The 24,439-nt window shown below is 50.1% G+C and overlaps 1 protein-coding gene across 2 annotated transcripts in view; it reads right to left on the bottom strand.

Moving 5' to 3' along the window:
* The window catches only part of CARNS1 (carnosine synthase 1), a 535,833-nt gene that overhangs the window by 390,421 nt on the left and 120,973 nt on the right, over nucleotides 1-24,439 (bottom strand). Inside the window, exon 1 of one of the 2 annotated variants that reach the window (XM_068255246.1) lies at nucleotides 6,295-6,372. The exons of the other annotated variant lie outside the window; for it this stretch is intronic. Coding sequence (XP_068111347.1) covers nucleotides 6,295-6,348 — 54 coding nt within the window. The 5' untranslated portion in view covers nucleotides 6,349-6,372. Of the gene's footprint in view, nucleotides 1-6,294; nucleotides 6,373-24,439 lie in introns of those variants that run through there. 2 annotated transcript variants of the gene reach the window in all.

The raw sequence follows: 24,439 nt of genomic DNA, 5'->3' as shown, positions 1-24,439 counted from the left end.
CTTGTGGGAACCTTTGTATGTTTTGTTGTCACCTCTTCTTTTGGCTGATTTAATATTAGTATTTTCCGGATCTCCTTCTTAAAGAGACACTTAAGACAGAAAAAAAATGAGTTTTACTCACCTGGGGCTTCTACCAGCCCCCTGCAGCAGTCCTGTGCCCTTGCAGCCACTCACTAATCCTCTGGTCCCCCGCTGCCAGCTAGTTTCGATTTTGCCGACAGGCTCGTCAGGACTGGCCACACGTAGCTTTTTCCGCATTCCCGACCGTAATTAGCGCTATAGCGGGCCACAACATGTACCCTCATATTTTTGTGTTGCAGGGTTATTTATGGTTTTATAGTTTCCTTCTTTCTCTATGATATGGGGGAAGAACTTCTCAAATTCCTCTAGTCTGCATTTAGCACCTTGGATCAAGATGGTGCCACTGTTATAAACATTGATGGTTAACCTTCCTGGTGGTAAGCCCAAGCTGAGCTCAGGCTATGCCACCGGAAGGCACCGCTCAAACCCCGCTGGGCCAATTTGTATATTTTTTTGCTAGCTGCGTGTGCAATCCGATCACCGCTGCTACCCGCCGATCCGCCGCTATCTGTCGCACTGCAGCCGCCCCCCCAGACCCCGTTCGCTGCCTGGCCAATCAGTGCCAGGCAGCGCTGAGGGGTGGATCGGAGTCCCCTTTGACTTCCCGACGTCGAGGATGTCGGTGAGGTCATCCCGCCTGTCGCCATGGCGAAGGGGGAAGCCCTCCAGGAGATCCCGTTCCTTGAACGGGATCTCCTGATCTCCGATCGCCCCCGGCGATCGGAGGGGCTGGGGGGATGCCGCTGAGCAGCGGCTATCATGTAGTGAGACCTTGTCTCGCTACATGAAAAAAAAAAAACGGCTGTGCTGCCCCCTGGCGGATTTTAATAAACCGCCAGGAGGGTTAATGCTGTCTGCTGGGAGGTCTCCGGGGTGCTGGATGCTGCTGCTGCTGGTGGTGGCAGCAGGCACCTGTTGCTGGGTTGGCAGAACAGCAACGGCGGGGGTGGAAGGCTGGGGGAATGCTTCCTGAAGTCTGCGCACAAGGGCCTCCTGCAACTCCCTTATGCGGCGCTCGGTGCTGGATGGCGGCATGAACTGTCCCAGCTTCCCCTTCACACGAGAGCCCAAGATCAAGGTGATACAGATGTTCTCCCTTTCACGAAACTGCATCACCCGGAGGTCCCTGCAAAGGCAGCGCAACATGTGCGCAGCCATGGGGAAGAGGCTAGTATTGGCAGCCACATCTTTCTCGTCATCCTCAAAGAGGACATGCCTGTCATCATCCTGCACCATGTCCCCCTGAAAGCACCACCCCCGCACAACGGCAGCGGCACTCTGCTGCTCCCCATCAGCATCCAGGTTAGGGACCTCCAACTCCTCCTCTACTACCTCTAAGTTTCATCCTCCTCCTCCTCTGAGCTGGACTGTGCTGCCAACTGCTCCTGATTCAGTTGGCTTAGGGCTGCCTCCCCCTCTTCCATCAGATCACACAGCACCCTGTGTGCCAACTAGTGTTGGGCGAACACCAAGATGTTCGGGTTTGCGAACGTTCGCCGAACATCGCCGCGATGTTCGGGTGTTCGCGCCGAACTCCGAACATAATGGAAGTCAATGGGGACCCGAACTTTCGTGCTTTGTAAAGCTTCCTTACATGCTACATACCCCAAATTAGCAGGGTATGTGCACATTGGGAGTGGGTACAAGAGGAAAAAAAATATTTGAAAAAGAGCTTATAGTTTTTGAGAAAATTGATTGTAAAGTTTCAAAGGAAAAACTGTCTTTTAAATGTGGAAAATGTCATGTTTCTTTGCACAGGTAACATGTTTTTTTTCGCCATGCAGTCATAAATGTAATACAGAGAAGAGGTTCCAGGAAAAGGGACCGGTAACGCTAACCCAGCACCAGCAGCAGCACACGTGATGGAACAGGAGGAGGCGCAGGAGAAGAAGGCCACGCTTTGAGACACAACAACCCAGGCCTTGCATGAGGACAAGAAGCGTGCGGATAGCATGCTTTGTACCGCCATGCAGTCATAAATGTAATAAAGATAAGAGGTTCCATAAACAGGGACCACGCGGCAACGCTAACCCAGCAGCAGCAGACGTGATGGAACAGGAGGAGGCGCAGGAGGAGAAGGCCACGCTTTGTGAGACACAACAACCCAGGCCTTGCATGAGGACAAGAAGCGTGCTGATAGCATGCTTTGTACCGCCATGCAGTCATAAATGTAATAAAGATAAGAGGTTCCATAAACAGGGACCACGCGGCAACGCTAACCCAGCAGCAGCAGACGTGATGGAACAGGAGCAGGCGCAGGAGGAGAAGGCCATGCTTTTTTGTGAAGATACAGAAAATTCCGTGTATCCCATCGGTGCAAGAGATTCATCCTCTGCCTGGGTCCATGTCTCTCATTTATTTTGGATCCAAAAGCTGAGGCATTCAGCCCTTGGATGTTCCAGCTACTGATAACAAGTGATGTCATTTTGAGTCTGTACACCTTGTAATGAGCCATGTAATATTGTCATAGGACTCAATATTATCGGGGTGTCGCATCAGTATACTATATAAAGTGCTACACAAAGTCCTGATTTCCACCATGTTTCTGCTCTCCCTTGCTCCGGTGTTGCCATTGTGGGGCAGGCGGTTTCCTCCACATTTGCCGTGTTTGTGGGTGCTCTTTTTGGTAATGCTTTATTGGAGTTTGCCATCTGTGTGTTGGATTAGGTCTTTCTTGGGGTCTCTGAGGTTTATTAAGTACCAGTCCTTTAAGGACTATTAAGTCCTTAAACTCCTTTGCAAGGAGGCTGACTCCTTGTTTGTTAAGGTGCTTGTTGTTGTACAGATGGTGGGCTGAGATTGTTGGGTGCTGTGCCAGTTGTATATCTGGTGAGGATATAAGATTAGAGGCCAACTCTGCATTAATTTGTTGGATTGTCTGGTGAGGGTTATCTTTTGTTGGGAGCAGGGCAGATAGAATAATCTTTGTATTAGGGAATTTCAGCTGTGACCTTTTAACCATTTGTGACAATTTGTCTGTGATGGTTTCTTGGTCTGCGGTGTTTTGTTTGATGTCATTGGTGCCGGTGTGCAGGATGAGATGTTTTGGGTCAGTGAAATAAGGCTTATTAATGACCCCTGCTGCTTGTTCAATCGTTCAGCAGATGAGTTTAATGGCATTCATCCCTGGAAAGAGTCTCTTCGTGTCCAGGTATGTCCCATTAGAACCTATAATCAGCACAATGTCAGGACTGCAAGGTTTATAGGAGCCATTTCTTTGTTGTTTAGGCTTGGGCTCTGGAGTGTTGGGTGAGGCAGTCTTGGCAGCATTTGGGGAGGGGTCCAGCTGGCTGTGGGGGTCTTTGGTGTCTTGGGTGTTTACTGCATCTTGCGTGTTGTGTACAGTGCTGTTCTCAATCAGTGCAAGACTTGTGGGAACCTTTGTATGTTTTGTTGTCACCTCTTCTTTTGGCTGATTTAATATTAGTATTTTCCGGATCTCCTCCTTAAAGAGACACTTAAGACAGAAAAAAAATGAGTTTTACTCACCTGGGGCTTCTACCAGCCCCCTGCAGCAGTCCTGTGCCCTTGCAGCCACTCACTAATCCTCTGGTCCCCCGCTGCCAGCTAGTTTCGATTTTGCCGACAGGCTCGTCAGGACTGGCCACACGTAGCTTTTTCCGCATTCCCGACCGTAATTAGCGCTATAGCGGGCCACAACATGTACAAAAATACGCGTTGCCGCATTACGAATGCATAGATATGCGGCAACGCGTATTTTTGTACGTGTTGCGGCCCTCTCAAACAGAGACTCTCTGTTTGAGAGTCTCTGGAGGGGAGTTGTTCGCCTGACCCTCATATTTTTGTGTTGCAGGGTTATTTATGGTTTTATAGTTTCCTTCTTTCTCTATGATATGGGGGAAGAACTTCTCAAATTCCTCTAGTCTGCATTTAGCACCTTGGATCAAGATGGTGCCACTGTTATAAACATTGATGGTTAACCTTCCTGGTGGTAAGCCCAAGCTGAGCTCAGGCTATGCCACCGGAAGGCACCGCTCAAACCCAAAACCCCGCTGGGCCAATTTGTATATATTTTTGCTAGCTGCGTGTTCAATCCGATCACCGCTGCTACCCGCCGATCCGCCGCTATCCGTCGCACTGCAGCCGCCCCCCCAGACCCCGTTCGCTGCCTGGCCAATCAGTGCCAGGCAGCGCTGAGGGGTGGATCGGAGTCCCCTTTGACTTCCCGACGTCGAGGATGTCGGTGAGGTCATCCCGCCTGTCGCCATGGCGAAGGGGGAAGCCCTCCAGGAGATCCCGTTCCTTGAACGGGATCTCCTGATCTCCGATCACCTCCGGCGATCGGAGGGGCTGGGGGGATGCCGCTGAGCAGCGGCTATCATGTAGTGAGACCTTGTCTCGCTACATGAAAAAAAAAAAACGGCTGTGCTGCCCCCTGGCGGATTTTAATAAACCGCCAGGAGGGTTAATGCTGTCTGCTGGGAGGTCTCCGGGGTGCTGGATGCTGCTGCTGCTGGTGGTGGCAGCAGGCACCTGTTGCTGGGTTGGCAGGACAGCAACGGCGGGGGTGGAAGGCTGGGGGAATGCTTCCTGAAGTCTGCGCACAAGGGCCTCCTGCAACTCCCTTATGCGGCGCTCGGTGCTGGATGGCGGCATGAACTGTCCCAGCTTCCCCTTCACACGAGAGCCCAAGATCAAGGTGATACAGATGTTCTCCCTTTCACGAAACTGTATCACCCGGAGGTCCCTGCAAAGGCAGCGCAACATGTGCGCAGCCATGGGGAAGAGGCTAGTATTGGCAGCCACATCTTTCTCGTCATCCTCAAAGAGGACATGCCTGTCATCTTCCTGCACCATGCCCCCCTGAAAGCACCACCCCCGCACAACGGCAGCGGCACTCTGCTGCTCCCCATCAGCATCCAGGTTAGGGACCTCCAACTCCTCCTCTACTACCTCTAAGTTTCATCCTCCTCCTCCTCTGAGCTGGACTGTGCTGCCAACTGCTCCTGATTCAGTTGGCTTAGGGCTGCCTCCCCCTCTTCCATCAGATCACACAGCACCCTGTGTGCCAACTAGTGTTGGGCGAACACCAAGATGTTCGGGTTTGCGAACGTTCGCCGAACATCGCCGCGATGTTCGGGTGTTCGCACCGAACTCCGAACATAATGGAAGTCAATGGGGACCCGAACTTTCGTGCTTTGTAAAGCTTCCTTACATGCTACATACCCCAAATTAGCAGGGTATGTGCACATTGGGAGTGGGTACAAGAGGAAAAAAAATATTTGAAAAAGAGCTTATAGTTTTTGAGAAAATTGATTGTAAAGTTTCAAAGGAAAAACTGTCTTTTAAATGTGGAAAATGTCATGTTTCTTTGCACAGGTAACATGTTTTTTTGCGCCATGCAGTCATAAATGTAATACAGAGAAGAGGTTCCAGGAAAAGGGACCGGTAACGCTAACCCAGCACCAGCAGCAGCACACGTGATGGAACAGGAGGAGGCGCAGGAGAAGAAGGCCACGCTTTGAGACACAACAACCCAGGCCTTGCATGAGGACAAGAAGCGTGCGGATAGCATGCTTTGTACCGCCATGCAGTCATAAATGTAATAAAGATAAGTGGTTCAATAAACAGGGACCACGCGGCAACGCTAACCCAGCAGCAGCAGACGTGATGGAACAGGAGGAGGCGCAGGAGGAGAAGGCCACGCTTTGTGAGACACAACAACCCAGGCCTTGCATGAGGACAAGAAGCGTGCTGATAGCATGCTTTGTACCGCCATGCAGTCATAAATGTAATAAAGATAAGAGGTTCCATAAACAGGGACCACGCGGCAACGCTAACCCAGCAGCAGCAGACGTGATGGAACAGGAGCAGGCGCAGGAGGAGAAGGCCATGCTTTTTGAGACACAACAACCCAGGCCTTGCATGAGGACAAAAAGCGTGCGGATAGCATGCTTTGTACCGCCATGCAGTCATAAATGTAATAAAGATAAGAGGTTCCATAAACAGGGACCGGCAACGCTAACCCAGCAGTAGCAGCAGCACACGTGATGGAACAGGAGCAGGCGCAGGAGGAGAAGGCCATGCTTTTTGAGACACAACAACCCAGGCCTTGCATGAGGACAAAAAGCGTGCGGATATAGCAGCAATGCTTTTTGCCGCCATGCAGTCATAAATGTAATACAGATGAGAGGTTCAATAAACAGGGACCGGAAACGCTAAACCATCCCAGATGTTCATTGGTCATGTTACTTGGTTGGGGTCCTGGAGTGTTGCGTAGTCGTTTCCAATCCAGGATTGATTCATTTTAATTTGAGTCAGATGGTCTGCATTTTCTGTGGAGAGGCACAGAGTCACAGAGTGGCAGTACACAGAGTGGCAGTACACACAATGCTATATAGTCTGGCTGAGCGGTGTACACAGAGTGGCAGTAAACAATGCTATATAGTCTGGCTGAGCGAGGTACACAGTGGCAGTACACACAATGCTATATAGTCTGGCTGAGCGGTGTACACAGAGTGGCAGTAAACAATGCTATATAGTCTGGCTGAGCGAGGTACACAGTGGCAGTACACACAATGCTATATAGTCTGGCTGAGCCGTGTACACAGAGTGGCAGTAAACAATGCTATATATAGTGTGGCTGAGCGAGGTACACAGTGGCAGTAAACAATGCTATATATAGTGTGGCAGAGCGAGCAGTGTACTACTGTTCCCAGCAGCGACACACAATGACTGGGGGGGACCCTGGCTAGCGTGGCTGGAGAGCGAACTACCCTGCTTGCCTACCCAAAGCTAAACCCACAGAGAAATGGCGGAGATATGACGTGGTTCGGGTATTTATTTACCCGAACCACGTGACCGTTCGGCTAATCAGAGCGCGTTCGGGTCCGAACCACGTGACCCGTTCGGCCAATCACAGCGCTAGCCGAACGTTCGGCCATGCACTCTTAGTTCGGCCATATGGCCGAACAGTTTGGCCAGCACCATCAGGTGTTCGGCCGAACTCGAACTTCACCCGAACAGGGTGATGTTCTGCAGAACCCGAACAGTGGCGAATACTGTTCGCCCAACACTAGTGCCAACGCCCGGTTCACCATCTTGGTTCCCTGCAGGAAGGGAACCAAGACCAGGCACATTTGCTGCATGTGTTTCCACTGAGCTGTGGAGATCAACTGCAGGTTGGTGGTGCTGTCGTAGACGTTGGCCTCACACATGTACCTGCGAAGTGCCATCACGTGCTGCCAAAGCCACTCCAACATCTCCAGAGTCAAGTTCCAGCGAGTTGGGACATCTATGATCAGGCGGTGTGATGGCAGGCCCACGGCCTGCTGCAGGTCGGCCAGGGTTGCAGAGGCAGTAGCAGAGCAGCGGAAATGGCGCACCACCTTTCACGCATCTTCCAACAGCTGGTCCATCCACAAATAGGTGTGCAGGAAGCGCTGCACAACCAAATTCCGGATGTGGGCAAAGCAGGGGATGTGCTGGAGCTCTCCCAGGTGCAGTGTGCCCACCAGCTCGGCCCCGTTATCGGACGCCACGTAACCGACTTTGAGGCCTCTGGGGGTCAGCCACCTCTGCTACTGCTCCCTGAGGGCGGCAAGGATGCGGGTGGCCGTCAGTTTATCCTTCCCCAGGCTGCCCAATTTTTGCTGCTTAGGTGGGCTTGCTTGCTGCGAGGTGTGGAGGGAATGGGATCAGAGGAGCCTGCTGCATCCCCGCACAGTGGGTCTCCAGCTCTGACCACCCCTTTCCTGGTACTTCAGCCTCTTAAACTCTGCAAAATCTTTACAGTGATAGCTCTTCAGGTGGGCCTGGAGGGATGAAGTACCCATCTTGGACACGTTGTGCCCACAGCTCAAGGTTTTTTTGCAGGAGTTACACACCACATAGCTTTCATCCAGGGTGGACATATGGAAAAAAATCCAGTTAGATCAGCAATAGTGGGCACAGCTTTGAGTGGGTGCCAGAGGGCTCTGTGGAGCAGGCATGCTCAGATGTACCAAAATTCGGTTCGGGTACATTCGAATGCGGGTCCGCATGACATTCGAATTCGCCTTCGACCACGAAATTCAGTTCGGATTCGGATTCGGTCCGGTTGTCGGGGGTCAAAATTCTGTAAAAAATTAGTGTTCGCGAATTCGGGGTTTTTATTTTTGGGTGAGCAGCGGAAATGGCGCACCACCTTACACGCATCTTCCAACAGCTGGTCCATCCACGAATAGGTGTGCAGGAAGCGCTGCACAACCAAATTCTGGATGTGGGCAAATCAGGGGATGTGCTGGAGCTCTCCCAGGTGCAGTGTGGCCACCAGGTCGGCCCCGTTATCGGACGCCACGTAACCGACTTTGAGGCCTCTGTGGGTCAGCCACCTCTGCTACTGCTCCGTGAGGGTGGCTAGGATGTGGGTGGCCATCAGTTTATTCTTCCCCAGGCTGCTCAATTTTTGCTGCTTAGGTGGGCTTGCTTGCTGCGAGGTGTGGAGGGAATGGGATCAGAGGAGCCTGCTGCATCCCCGCACAGTGGGTCTCCAGCTCTGACCACCCCTTTCCTGGTACTTCAGCCTCTTAAACTCAGCAAAATCATTACAGTGATAGCTCTTCAGGTGGGCCTGGAGGGATGAAGTACCCATCTTGGACACGTTGCGCCCACAGCTCAAAGTTTTTTTGCAGGAGTTTCACACCACATAGCTTTCATCCAGGGTGGACATATGGAAAAAATCCAGTTAGATCAGCAATAGTGGGCACAGCTTTTGAGTGGGTGCCAGAGGGCTCTGTGGAGCAGGCATGCTCGGATGTACCAACATTTGGTTCGGGTACATTCGAATTCGGGTCCGCATGACATTCGAATTTGCCTTCGACCACGAAATTCGGTTCGGATTCAGATTCGGTTCGGGTGTCGGGGTCAAAATTCGGTAAAAAATTAGTGTTCGCGAATTCGGGGTTTTTTTTCACATAGAAATAGGTGTAATTAAAAAAAACAAAACAAAAAACGTCACGTGTGGCACTGGCAGCAGGCAATGCATTGTGTGGACCCTGGCGGTGGGACCACTGACAGCAGAAGGGTAAATACAACAGCAGCAGCAGGAGGAGGAGGATGAGTGACGTGTGGCACTGGCAGCAGGCAATGCATTGTGTGGCACTGGCGGTGCGACCACTGACAGCAGGAGGATAAATACAGCAGCAAGAGGAGGAGTGACGTGTGGCACTGGCAGCAGGCAATGTATTGTGTTGACCCTGGCGGTGGGACCACTGACAGCAGGAGGATAAATACAGCAGCAGTAGGAGGAGTGACATGTAGCACTGGCAGCAGGCAATGTATTGTGTGGACCCTGGCGGTGGGACCACTGACAGCAGGAGGATAAATACAGCAGCAGCAGGAGGAGTGTAGTGTGGCACTGGCAGCAGGCAATGCATAGTGTGGACCCTGGCGGTGGGACCACTGACAGCAGGAGGATAAATACAGCAGCAGGAGGAGGAGTGACATGTGGCACTGGCAGCAGGCAATGTATTGTGTGGACCCTGGTGGTGGGACCACTGACAGCAGGAGGATAAATACAGCAGCAGGAGGAGAAGTGACGTGTGGCACTGACAGCAAGCAATGCATAGTGTGGACCCTGGTGGTGGGACCACTGACAGCAGGAGGATAAATACAGCAGCAGTAGGAGGAGGAGTGACGTGTGGCACTGGCAGCAGGCAATGTATTGTGCGGACTCTGGCGGTGGGACCACTGACAGCAGGAGGATAAATACACCAGCAGGAGGAGGAGTAATGTGTGGCACTGGCAGCAGGCAATGTATTGTGTGGACCTTGGCGGTGGGACCACTGACAGCAGGAGGATAAATACAGTAGCAGCAACAGGAGGAGGAGGAGCAGTGACGTGTGGCACTGGCAGCAGGCAATGCATAGTGTGAACCCTGGCGGTGGGACCACTGACAGCAGGAGGATAAATGCAGCAGCAGGAGGAGGAGGAGTGACGTATGGCACTGGCAGCAGGCAATGTATTGTGTGGACCCTGGCGGTGGGACTATTGACAGCAGGAGGATGAAAATTAGTGTGGCGTAATATGTTGCCGCTTTATAAATACAATAAATACATAAATCAATTCATAAATAAATCAATGCAGCAGGCCAGCAGCAGCAGCAGGAGTCACGTAGAAATACAATAAATACATAAATAAATTCATAGGTAGATAAATGCAGCAGGCCAGCAGCAGCAGGAGGAGTCACGTAGAAATACAATAAATACATAAATAAATTCATAAATAAATCAATGCAGCAGGCCAGCAGCAGCAGGAGGAGTCACGTGGAAATACAATAAATACATAAATAAATTCATAAATAAATAAATGCAGCAGGCCAGCAGCAGCAGGAGGAGTCACGTAGAAATACAACAAATGCATAAATAAATTCATAGGTAAATAAATGCAGCAGGCCAGCAGCAGCAGGAGGAGTCACGTAGAAATACAATAAATACATAAATAAATTCATAAATAAATCAATGCAGCAGGCCAGCAGCAGCAGGAGGAGTCACGTGGAAATACAATAAATACATAAATAAATTCATAAATAAATAAATGCAGCAGGCCAGCAGGAGGAGGAGGAGTCGTCACGTATGGGAGGCAGCAGGCAATGTATTGTAATTCCCAGGCAGGCACCTCATGTCCTCCTTTCGCTGACAACAGGTGCCAGGAAAGTGCCTTCTATCCAGGCCTGGTTAATCTTCAAAAATGTCAGTCTGTCCACGCCCTCTGTGGACAGACGAGAGCGCTTCTCGGTGACCACGCCACCGGCCGCACTGAAGCACCTCTCAGATAGCCCGCTGGAAGGGGGGCAAGACAATACCTCCAGGGTGTACTGCGCAAGCTCCCTCCATATGTGCAAGCGCTCCACCCAGTACTCCATGGGGTCCACAGGCTCCTCACTGCCGGTGTCAAGCCCACTGAAGGACCCCATGTAGTCGGCCACCATCCGGATCATGCGCTGGCTGTGACTCTCAGCGAAGGTGGCTGCTGCCCGCACCTCCTCTCTCGGCGTCAATGACAGCAGGTCTCCTGGGTGCCTGACGCTGCTGCTTGCCGCAGGCACTGGCTGCTGTGCTGGCTGCTGGAAAGGGACAGAGGGGGTTGAAGGCGGGGGGAAGGCTTCCTTAAGTCGCTGAACAAGGATCTCCTGCAACTCCCTTGCTCGCTGCTCACAGTCTCTGGCAGGCAGAAACTGATCCCACCTCCCCCTTAGCCGTGGGTCCAGGATCATGCTAATGCAGGCGTCCTCCCTTGCTTGCAGCCGCTTGACCCTGGGGTCTGTGCACAAGCAGCGCAGCATGTGCGCTGCCATGAGGAACAGGGTGGACCGTCTAACAGAGACATCAGGGTCAGCGTCCTCCTCCTCCTCTTGCCCCTGAGAATCTTCCTCCTCTCTCCACCCTCGCACCACTGCTGCTGCGCTCCGATGTTCCCCCCCCCCAGCAGCAACGTCCAGCACCTCCAACCTCTCCTCATCCTTCCCCAGGGACTCAAATACGTGCGGAGCAGTGGACTGCGCAGGTGGCTGCTGTTCTAGCTGGTTCAGGGCCTCCTCTCCCAAATCCACCAAATCGCCAAGTGCCCTGTCCAGCAGACAAACAAAGGGCACCCACTGGCAGAGGGATGCCCGTTGTTCACCCACCAGATTGGTTCCCTGCAGGAAGGGAGCCAACACCAAGCAGGTCTGCTGCATCTGCCCCCATTGTGCGTTGGTGAGGAGCTGGAGTTTGGTGCTGCTGCTGCCGGTGCCGGCGACAGTGGCATCATAGATGTACTGGTTGACAGCCCTCCTCTGCTCAACCAGCCGCTCCAACATCGCCAGGGTGGAGTTCCAGCGAGTTGGCACATCTATGATGAGGCGGTGTCGTGGCAGGCCCTCCTGCTGCTGGATGTCTGCCAGTTTTGCTGCGGCAGCTGCTGATTTGCGGAAAGTGCGCACAATTCTCCGCGCCACTTCTAACAGCTCCTCCATCCCCAGGTAGGTGCGCATGAAATTTTGCACCACCAGGTTCAGGATGTGGGCCAAGCAAGGGACGTGGAGCAAGTCTCCCCTGCTGATGGCAGCCAGCAGGTTGGCGGCATTGTCGGACACCACCAATCCCACAGTGAGGCCTCTGGGGGTCAGCCACGTCCTCTCCTGCTCCCTGAGGTACCAGAGCACGTTCGATGCCGTCAAGGAGTTTTTCCCCAGGCTTTTCATCTCCAGCAGCGCTTGGCAGTGCCGGGCCTTCACGCTGCTGGAGAGACGGGATCGCTTGGTGGCGGGAGCTGCTGCTTCTCCCCTGACCACGCGCAGTGGCACCACATAGTGGGCCACTGGTGCCGCTGCTGCTGCTGCACCCGAGGGTGGACCTGCTGCTTCCTCGCTCGGGCTTTCCACCAGGCTGATCCAGTGGGCCGTAAAGGACAGATAGCGCTCTGTCCCAAAACGGCTGCTCCATGAATCCATGGTTATGTGGATCCGCGCACTCACAGCGTGATCCAGCGCACGGCCCACGTTCGCCATGGCAGAGCGGTGCAGTGCTGGGATTGCCCTGTGGGAGAAATAGTGGCGGCTGGGGACTTGCCACTCCGGGACCCCACCCTGCAGAAGCGCTCTGATGTCACTCCCCTCCTGCACAAAGGAATATGGCAGGAGCTGGGAGCACATGGCCCAGGCAAGCAACCTGTTCAGCAACCGGATGCACCTGTGGGCGGGAGGCAGCACCTTGGTCACACCGGGGAATGCTTCACTGAGCAGGGTTTGGCGGCGTTTGCCTGCATGGGAGGATGAGGAGGCCACTGTGGAGGGAGCTGATGAGGCCACTGAGTACTGGCTGCCCGGTGGGGGGTAGGAGTGAGTTGCTGCTGTGCTCCTGCTGCTGCTACTACTGGATGGGCAGGAGGGTTGGCCGCTGATGCTGCTGCTGAAATCTGTGCAGTGGCTGTCTGGCTCTGACCACTGCCTGCACCACTTTGCATCAGCTTCTCCAACTCACTAAAGTCCTCAAAATGTCTGCTCTGTAAGTGGGTCTGAAGGCACGAGGTACCCAACTTGAGCAGATCGCGACCTCTGCTGAGCCTGACACCGCAACTGTTGCAAATTGCACGTGTCGCGTCCACTGGGCACTTGGTGAAGTACTGCCAGACTGGGGACTTCAACCTGCTCTTTGAGCTTGAGGGCTGGGGTTTTTGGGTGCCCTTGGAGGATTGTGCCTTTTTGGTTTTAGTTGGAGATTTGCTGCGGGTGGTGGCTCCTGCCTTCCATGCCCTGTGCTTGGCCGCCTTGCTGCTGCCGTGCCTCTGCGCCACAGACGCCTCCTCCTCCGATGACGAGCTGCCTTCAACCAACTGTGCTGGTGGTACTGGTGGCACATAGGAAGGATCCAGCAAGTCATCATCATCAACCCCAAACATATCCTGTGAGCCCGCCTCAACCAACTCCTCTACCCCAACATCCCCTCCTCGGCACCAACAACACACTTCTGCACCTCAAACTCCTCCTCCTCCTCCTTGGATGGCCCCATCATCTCCAATTAATACTTCTCCAAAACATCCCTGTACATGGTCACAGTCTCAGAGGAGAAGAGCGTGCTCATTGAGGGCAGGCTGGTCGATGGGGTCACCGTGACCATGGCCTCAAGCGCTGGTGGAGGCCTGCTGCGGACCGGAGTGCTGGTGGTGGTGGCACTGGTCTCGCTGGTGCTGGAGGCCTGGCTGGAAAAGGTGGCTTCCTGCCCCGCCATCATTTCCACCACAGCCTGCACCTGACTCTCCCCAATGGGCCGTGGGCGATGACCCGTCTCAAAGATGGGCGCAACACGCTGCTGTTGCGCCTCTGCTTCCTCTTCCCTGCGGTCAGTGGCTGGCGGCGGACCAGTCCCAGACCTGCTGCTGGCAGTGGCTCCTGCAATGGCGCTGCCTCTCCTGGTGGTTCCTCGCCCTCTACCTCTGCCAGTCATTGTACACTATACAAATACAGTTAAAAAGAAAAAAAGTAGAAGAGGGCGGGAAAGGGTATAAACTTTAATAACGTCTGTGTTGGTGGTGAGTGACTTGGTGGTGACTAGTAGTATCAGTAGTAGTAGTAGTACGCACGCAGGTAACTAAGTAAGAAACACCAAGCGTACTACACTATAAGTAAGTCGTGCGGCAGACACTCGATGACAATTACAATCGGTCACACATGGTCAGACGCAATCAATCAATCAATAGGCTCGTGCAGGTGACAGTCACAGGTCAATCACAACGGATGCTGGTGGTGGTGGCCTGTGTGTGTTGTAACTCTTATTTATTACACACTACAGATGATAATTAACTCACACAGTAACAGTGAAAAAAAATAAGTGAACGGGTACTAGTAGTATAGTAGTAGACACTAGTAGTAGTACGCACGCAGGTAACTAAGAAACACCTAGCGTACTACACTATAAGTAAGGCGTGCGGCAGACAGTCGGTGACAATTACAATCGGTCACACACGGTCAGACGCAATCAATCAATAAATAGGCTCGGGCAGGTGACAGACAGTCATAGGTCACTCAGACCCTGCTGGTGGTGGTGGCCTGTACAGTCAGTAACTAACTAACACAGTACTGAAACTAATAAAGTAACAGACTACAGCAGTAAGTAATAAATAATTAACTAAACTAGTACTACTAAGTACACAACTAACTAGAATCCCTAACCTACCTAAGCTAGTAGTAGGCTAAGGCTACCTAGGCTATCAGGCCTAGCCTGCACACAGACTAACACTAGCCTAGCACAGTATACAGTATAAACTAGCTGACTAAAAACAATCAAAATACTAGCTAACTATATAAGACAACAATAAATGTGTTTAGGAGGTGTTTAGGAAGCAAAACGCTAGGTTTAGCAGTGAAATGCACTTGCTCAGACACAGCACAGCACTGGAGATTCTCTCAGTACCAAGCAGTCACACAAGTGCGTGGATCCGCAAGATGGCCGCCGCCTTATATAGAGGAGGGGAGGGCCAGGCTCCCCTCCTCTGATTGGTTGCTAGGGTTGCCAGGTCCTCGGCTGGAGGACTTCTGATTGGCCCAATGATGTCATCCCCAAATCCCAAAGTCGAAACCGAACCCACAGCTCCATCCGGCCGAATTTGAGTGCGCACATTCGGGAGACTTCGCATTCGGATTCGGCATGGATTGCATTATTCGGGTTCGGGTTCGCATTCAGCAAGCCTAAAGAACCACCCGAATTTTCGGGTAAACTTTGCATTTGGGGTCCTTCTGAGCACCCCTGCTGTGGAGTATCAGACACAGAGATACACAGACACAGAGATCAGCAATAGTGGGCACAGCTGTGAATAGGTACACAATATAGTGGTAAATACAGCACTGGAGTACTACTCTGTTTGTGTCTAAGGTGGCACACAATTAAATCAGCAGTAGTAGGCACAGCTGTGAGTGGGTGTAAGTGGGCTCTGTAGAGTATCAGACACAGAGATACACATTAGTTCAAACACAATATAGTGGTAAATACGGCACTGGAGTACAACTCTGTTTGTGTCTAAGGAGGCACACAATTAGATCAGCAGTACTGGGCACAGCTGTGAGTGGGTGCAAGTGGGCTCTGTAGAGTATCAGACACATAGATACACAATAGTTTAAACACAATATAGTGGTAAATACGCCACTGGAGTACTACTCTGTTTGTGTCTAAGGTGGCACACAATTAGATCAGTAGTAGTGGGCACAGCTGTGAGTGGGTGCAAGTGGGCTCTGTGGAGTATCATACACAGAGAAATGCAATAGATGAAACACAATACAGTGATAACAGAGGCAATAGAGTAGTAGCGTGCTTGTGCACACAATTATAGTAGTGGGCACAGCTCTGGGTGGCTGCCTGTGGGCTGTGGAGTGTCGCACAAAAAAAAAAAAACACAGCAGAAGGATGTAGTAGCCCTCAGAAGGCCTGTTTGGGGTGATTTAACAGCAAGTCAGTCAGGGAGGAACAAAATAAACAGGCCTAGCTAGTGCTTCAGCAATGTGTCTCACCCTTCCTGTCACTATTCCAGCCCAAGACAGACTGGAACATGGCCAGCGCAAGTGCGTTTTTATAGGGGGAGGGGGGGTCCGTGAGGGAGTGCAGGCTAATTCGCTGCCATGTGCCTGCTGACTGTGATGTAAGGGATCAAAATTTAGCCCAATGCTGGTGTATGGGGGAGGGTTGAACACCGCCATGTTCTCACCGCTCACGGCGGGCACAAATACCTGATTTTCACTGGAAAAAGCTCGCCGCTGAAGCATTCAGGCCATCTCTAGAGATCAGCAGATTTGTTTTTTGTTTTTCTGTGAATGGTGAACCTGTGATGGTTCATAAGCTCACATAGAGTTTCTGAGCTACTTGTTTGACTTTTACAGTTTATCTAGATATATTTTTTTTTCTGAGTTAGTTAGTCATCTTAGTGTACTAGCTGCTTTGTGTGATTTATTTTACAGGGTGTTTTCCTAGGTGTAGCTGCAGACAGTTAGGAGTCAGGGACTTTGACTTTAAGCTATCAGCAGTCAGCACAGCAGCTAAGTTAGCACTAGTGTACTTAGTGTAGTTTATTTTTTGTGCCTTTTTTTTTTGTACATTGTCATCGCACTATGTTGTTTCGTAGATGTTGCCTTGTATTTTGTCACCGTCAGTTTTTTGTCTGACAGTTAGTGTTTTTAGTTTAAAAAAAATCTTTTCAGCTTTCTTGTGTTCAGTGTGTCTCGTATAATGTTTATTTTGTTGTTGGTTTTTAGTTTGTTTGTTTTTTTGCCTTCGCACATGTTCTGTGCGATTGTGTGCTAAGTATCTAAAAAAAAAAAATGTCGCTTTTCTGTGCTACATCTGTCGGTTTAAGCACTAGTGTATTCAATTAGTTTAGCGATCCAATTGACCCAATCTGCACTTACACCTCACTGCTTTTATCTGGCATCAACACAGTTTGAACCATTTAAAGCAATACATATTTCATTTTTACACAGTTATTGTTATTAAAAAGCTTTTACAACATTTTTACAATGTCTGTCAGGGACAGAAGCAGGAGGGCAGTGGCGCTGTCAGGGACAGAAGCAGGAGGGCAGCAAGCAGGCGCTCAGCTACTCTGGAGGAAGCTGAGTAGAGAGGCACAGAGGCGCAGGCATATTTGCCTTTTTCATCCTCAGGGTCATCGCCCCATTGAGGAGAGCCATGTTGAGGCTGTTGTGGGCTTGATGTCACAGCAGCAAGGCAGTTCCACACAGTCCTCTGTTATGAGCCTTCTTCCTACTAGAGATGTCCCCAACGGTTCGCCGGCGAACGGTTCCAGGCGAACTTCGGGTGGTTCGCCTTCGCCGGCGAAGGCGAACTTTCCCGGAAGTTCGATTCAACCCATAATGCTCTATGAGGGTCAACTTTGACCCTCTACATCACAGTCAGCAGGCACATTGTAGCCAATCCGGCTACACTCAGCCCTGGAGCCCCCCCCCTTATATAAGGCAGGCTCCGGCGGCCATTACACTCGCTCGTGTGCCTGCACATAGACAGACTAGGGCGAGCTGCTGCAGATTTTTTCTCCTAGGGACGGATTAGTCAGGCTTGTTAGCTTGCTCCTAGCTAAATCTTATTGCTTTAATAGCACCCCTCATTCAACAGCTCTTTTCAGAGCTAATCCTGTTTTTGTGATCATTTTTTTTTCTGTGTGTCAAACTGACACTTGTGTTGCATAGACAGCATTGCTAATTCATACTGTGTGTGTGTGTGCCACTGCCAGCAGCCCAGCAGCACATTCAGTGACTACCTGTGCAGGGACGGATCTAGGGGGGGGCGAGCGGGTCTCTTGCCCCAGGCGCAGTTTGTTGAAATCCTAAAAAGGCACCAAAACTGGATAGGGAAAGGCAGTTTAGGCGCCAAAACCTGACCTTTAGGCACCAAAACTGGATGAGGAATGGCAGTTTAGGCGCCAAAACCTGACCTTTAGGCACCAAAACTGGATGGGGAATGGCAGTTTAGGCGCCAAAACCTGACCTTTAGGCACCAAAACTGGATGGGGAAAGGCAGTTTAGGCGCCAAAACCTGACCTTTAGGCACCAAAACTGGATGAGGAATGGCAGTTTAGGCGCCAAAACCTGACCTTTAGGCACCAAAACTGGATGGGGAATGGCAGTTTAGGCGCCAAAACCTGACCTTGCCCCAGGCGTAATTTGGTCTAGATCCGTCCCTGTACCTGTGTGTGTGACAGGGAGCTGCACATTGTACTACCCAGTACTGCATATACCTACTACTACATGTTTTGTTTAGTTAACCCACATCATCACTGCATATACCTACCTTTGTGTTGAGTGAACCCACCTCACTGCATCTAACTATCTATTGTGTTGAGTGAACCCACCTCACTTCATCTAACTACCTTTAGTGTTCAGTGAACCCACCTAACTGCATATAGCTAGCTGTTGTGTTGAGTGAACCCACCTCACTGCATCTAACTACCTTTAGTGTTCAGTGAACCCACCTCACTGCATCTAACTACCTATTGTGTGGAGTGAACCCACCTCACTGCATCTAACTACCTTTGTGTTGAGTGAACCCACCTCACTGCATCTAACTACCTTTAGTGTTCAGTGAACCCACCTCACTGCATCTAACTAACTATTGTGTGGAGTGAACCCACCTCACTGCATCTAACTACCTATTGTGTGGAGTGAACCCACATCACTGCATCTAACTACCTTTAGTGTTGAGTGAACCCACCTCACTGCATCTAACTACCTTTAGTGTTGAGTGAACCCACCTCACTGCATATAGCTAGCTGTTGTGTTAAGTGAACCCACCTCACTGCATCTAACTACCTTTGTGTTGAGTGAACCCACCTCACTGCATCTAACTACCTTTAGTGTTCAGTGAACCCACCTCACTGCATCTAACTACCTATTGTGTGGAGTGAACCCACCTCACTGCATCTAACTACCTTTGTGTTGAGTGAACCCACCTCACTGCATCTAACTACCTTTAGTGTTCAGTGAACCCACCTCACTGCATCTAACTACCTATTGTGTGGAGTGAACCCACCTCACTGCATCTAACTACCTATTGTGTGGAGTGAACCCACATCACTGCATCTAACTACCTTTAGTGTTGAGTGAACCCACCTCACTGCATCTAACTACCTTTAGTGTTGAGTGAACCCACCTCACTGCATATAGCTAGCTGTTGTGTTAAGTGAACCCACCTCACTGCATCTAACTACCTTTGTGTTGAGTGAACCCACCTCACTGCATCTAACTACCTATTGTGTTGAGTGAACCCACCTCACTTCATCTAACTACCTTTAGTGTTCAGTGAACCCACCTAACTGCATATAGATAGCTGTTGTGTTGAGTGAACCCACCTCACTGCATCTAACTACCTTTAGTGTTCAGTGAACCCACCTCACTGCATCTAACTACCTATTGTGTGGAGTGAACCCACCTCACTGCATCTAACTACCTATTGTGTGGAGTGAACCCATCTCACTGCATCTAACTACCTTTAGTGTTGAGTAAACCCACCTCACTGCATCTCACTACCTTTAGTGTTGAGTGAACCCACCTCACTGCATATAGCTAGCTGTAGTGTTGAGTGAACCCACCTCACTGCATCTACCTACCTTTGTGTGGGTGTGGAGTGAACCCACCTCACTGCATCTAACTACCTTTAGTGTTCAGTGAACCCACCTCACTGCATCTAACTACCTATTGTGTGGAGTGAACCCACCTCACTGCATCTAACTACCTATTGTGTGCAGTGAACCCACATCACTGCATCTAACTACCTTTAGTGTTGAGTGAACCCACCTCACTGCATATAGCTAGCTGTTGTGTTAAGTGAACCCACCTCACTGCATCTAACTACCTTTGTGTTGAGTGAACCCACCTCACTGCATCTAACTACCTATTGTGTTGAGTGAACCCACCTCACTTCATCTAACTTCCTTTAGTGTTCAGTGAACCCACCTAACTGCATATAGCTAGCTGTTGTGTTGAGTGTACCCACCTCATTGCATCTAACTACCTTTAGTGTTCAGTGAACCCACCTCACTGCATCTAACCACCTATTGTGTGGAGTGAACCCACCTCACTGCATCTAACTACCTATTGTGTGGAGTGAACCCATCTCACTGCATCTAACTACCTTTAGTGTTGAGTGAACCCACCTCACTGCATCTAACTACCTTTAGTGTTGAGTGAACCCACCTCACTGCATATAGCTAGCTGTAGTGTTGAGTGAACCCACCTCACTGCATCTACCTACCTTTGTGTGGGTGTGGAGTGAACCCACCTCACTGCATCTAACTACCTTTTGTGTTCAGGGAACCCACCTCACTGCATCTAACTACCTTTTGTGTTGAGTGAACCCACCTCACTGCATCTAACTACCTTTGTGTTCAGTGAACCCATCTCACTGCATCTAACTACCTTTACTGTTCAGTGAACCCACCTCACTGCATATAGCTAGCTGTTGTGTTGAGTGAACCCACCTCACTGTATATAGCTAGCTGTTGTGTTGAGTAAACCCACCTCACTGCATCTAACTACCTTTTGTGTTCAGTGAACCCACCTCACTGCATCTACCTACCTATTGTGTTGAGTGAACCCACCTCACTGCATCTAACTACCTTTAGTGTTCACTGAACCCACCTCACTGCATATAGCTAGCTGTTGTGTTGATTGAACCCACCTCACTGCATCTTAACTACCTTTAGTGTTCAGTGAACTCACCTCACTGCATATAGCTAGTAGAGTTGGGCCGAACCTCCGATTTTAGGTTCGCGAACCGGGTTCGCGAACTTTCGCGAAAGGTTCGATTCGCGTTAAAGTTCGTGAACCGCAATAGACTTCAATGGGGATGCGAACTTTGAAAAAAAAAAAATTATGCTGGCCACAAAAGTGACGGAAAAGATGTTTCAAGGGGTCTAACACCTGGAGGGGGGCATGGCGGAGTGGGATACACGCCAAAAGTCCCCGGGAAAAATCTGGATTTGATGCAAAGCAGCGTTTTAAGGGCAGAAATCATATTGAATGCTAAATGACAGGCCTAAAGTGCTTTAAAACATCTTGCATGTGTATACATCAATCAGGTAGTGTAATTAAGGTACTGCTTCACACTGACACACCAAACTGTTCACTGAACAGAACAGGTATGCAGTGGTGGGTTCACAGAACAGGTAATACAGTGGTGGGTTCACAGAACAGGTATGCAGTGGTGGGTTCACAGAACAGGTATGCAGTGGTGGGTTCACAGAACAGGTATGCAGTGGTGGGTTCACAGAACAGGTATGCAGTGGTGGGTTCACAGAACAGGTATGCAGCCAGGGACAAGCTAAGCCTAACTAATCTTTCCCTATGAGAGAGAGTGTGCAGCAGCTCGCCCTACTCTCACTAATACAGGCACACGAGTGACCGTAATGGTCGCCGCTGCCTGCCTTTTAGTAGGGGGGGAGTGGCTCCAGGGGCTAGTGTAGCCTAATTGGCTACACTGGGCTTGCTGACTGTGATGTAGAGGGTCAAAGTTGACCCTCATAGTGCATTATGGGGCGAACCGAACTTCCTCAAAAGTTCGCATGCGGGACGCGAACGCGAACCACGGAAGTTCGCATGGAACCGTTCGCAGGCGAACCGTTCGGCCCAACTCTAATAGCTAGCTGTTGCGTTGAGTGAACCCACCTCACTGCATCTAACTACCTTTGTGTTGAGTGAACCCACCTCACTGCATATAGCTAGCTGTTGGGTTGAGTGAACCCACCTCACTGCATCTAACTACCTCTTGTGTTGAGTGAACCCACATCACTGCATCTAACTGTAACACCTCTATAATGCTTGAACTGCAAAGAAAACCTCCAGACACCAATTAAGTTCTTTTTAAGAAATATCTGTATTAAATCATATGGATAAAAAAAGTTTAGTGACAAAACACATTCATAAACTTCTTCTTAGCAGATGAGTATAGGTAGGCCTCTGTATACATCCGCCTGCTAGGATCAGGGCTAGTTCAGGAAACATATATGTGATACAGTTTATTTGCATGAACTTGCCAGAATTTTCCTCACACAGCGCTTCGCTAGCTGACAGTTCTTCACCACTGTCTTTTTAAAGTGGACCTGAATTCTTGCACAGGACAGAAGGAAACTTAGAGAAATGTCTGGCGGTTACCTAGCAACATCCAGGATAGGACAGAATATGTGAAATTGATGATTGTGAATGATCACTTAACATATAAGAAGCACCGCTGTCTCCTCTGTATTTTGTCTGACAGCTGTTGTCACACAATCTCTTTAGACACTGCACTGCAGTCTTCACTGCTTTTCTTTAATCCTGTCACTTGTTTCTCTGTCTCACTCTTGTATGCTTTGCTGTCCTGCTGTCTCTGTGTCACTGTAATGTCTCTGCTGGTTTCTGTTATCTCTCTCTGTTACAGGTACATTTTAATATCCTTGTCTTTCATTCTTATTGCTTACTGTTTCTCTTCTGGCTTATCTCTCCAGTATTGTTGCTCTTTACTGGCCTGTAGTTGTGAATGATCTCTCTCCTCTCATGTAATGTCTCTGCAGCTCTCTCTCTTCCTTATTTTAGTTTTCAGTAGTGCACACTTGTCTGTGGCTCTGCCTTGCTCAGACTGTCTCACCAATAGCTGGTCTCTTCTTGTCTCTCCCTTATATCTCCTCACAAATCAAGCTTATATCTTGCTGCCTCATCAGCTCAGTCTCCACGGCTACTTGACTCCTCCCCCTCACTAGCCTACAACTGCCAAAAACCTGTTACTTCCACCCTGCACATGCCCAGCTTCTCTCTCCTCTTTCCTGCTCATGGGCTCCCCCTGGCGGCACCTGCAGATTCCCCTTATAGCAGCCCTCCCCACAAAAAGTTAATGCATATTTAACCCTTGGTGTGTGTGTCCGTTGCAATGACACGCACACAGGGTTACATTACTACCTTTAGGGTTCAGTGAACCCACCTAACTGCATATAGCTAGCTGTTGTGTTGAGTGAACCCACCTCACTGCATCTTACTACCTTTAGTGTTCAGTGAACCCACCTCACTGCATATAGCTAACTGTTGTATTGAGTGAACCCACCTCACTGCATCTAACTACCTTTGTGTTGAGTGAACCCACCTCACTGCATCTAACTACCTATTGTGTGGAGTGAACCCACCTCACTGCATCTAAATACCTATTGTGTGGAGTGAACCCACCTCACTGCATCTAACTACCTTTAGTGTTCACTGAACCCACCTCACTGCATATAGCTAGCTGTTGTATTGATTGAACCCACCTCACTGCATCTAACTACCTTTGTGTTGAGTGAACCCACCTCACTGCATATAGCTAGCTGTTGTGTTGAGTGAACCCACCTCACTGCATCTAACTACCTTTAGTGTTCACTGAACCCACCTCACTGCATATAGCTAGCTGTTGTGTTGAGTGAACCCACCTCACTGCATCTAACTACCTTTAGTGTTCAGTGAACCCACCTCACTGCATCTAACTACCTTTGTGTTGAGTGAATCCAACCTTACTGCATATACCTAGCATCCCCCCCGAGATGGACAAAATGGACAAACCAAGTAGAGGAAAGAGGGAGAGGCAGACCCAGAGGAAGGCCACCTGGCACCGGCAGGTCTGTGCGAGGTGGTGTTGCTGTGATTTCATGCGGACCTGGTCCAAAGTAGTGCTCAGAAGAAGGCACATGCCATCACTTCCCAAAATTGTGAGGACGTGGTCGAGTATTTAACACAGAACACCTCGGGCTCGATTCACAAAGCGGTGCTAACCCAGTTAGCATGCCTAAAAGACTTTAGGCATGATAACCATTGCACCATGCTGGTGAAAAGCCAGTTGAGGCGTGATAAGTTTAGGTGTGATAAGTTTAGGTGTGATAAGTTTAGGCATGCTAAGTTTAGATACGTTTAGATCGCTTGCAAAGTCCCGCACGCAAAGCAGCGCCATTAAACTTTATACAAAGTGCACCAGTCTTTGCTAGATTAAAACTTTTGATCAGCTGTGCACTGCGGTGCTAACGCAGTTGGCGCTTAAACTTAGCATGCCTAAACTTATCACACCTAAACTTATCATGCCTAAACTTATCACACCTAAACTTATCACACCTAAACTTATCATGCCTAAACTGAGTTTAGGCATGATAAAGGGCTTTTCACCACGGTGCTAACTGTTAGCACCGCTTTGTGAATCGAGCCCCTCATCTCCCGCAGCCACCAGCGCTACAACAAGCACTACATCCGCTGCATTTGACACTTCGCAGGAGTTATTTGGTGTGGAAATCACTGATTCACAGCCAATAATGCTACAACAAGATGAAGGCGCTAAGCAAGTTACAACACCTCATACGTCTGAGTTAGGTGGCGATAGTATGGACTTAACGTGTG

This window comes from Hyperolius riggenbachi, chromosome 10 (genome assembly GCF_040937935.1).
Source record: "Hyperolius riggenbachi isolate aHypRig1 chromosome 10, aHypRig1.pri, whole genome shotgun sequence".
Classification (NCBI taxonomy): domain Eukaryota; kingdom Metazoa; phylum Chordata; class Amphibia; order Anura; family Hyperoliidae; genus Hyperolius; species Hyperolius riggenbachi.
The sequence above is the reverse complement of the archived record's forward strand: the minus strand, read 5'-3'. Positions and strand labels throughout refer to the sequence as shown.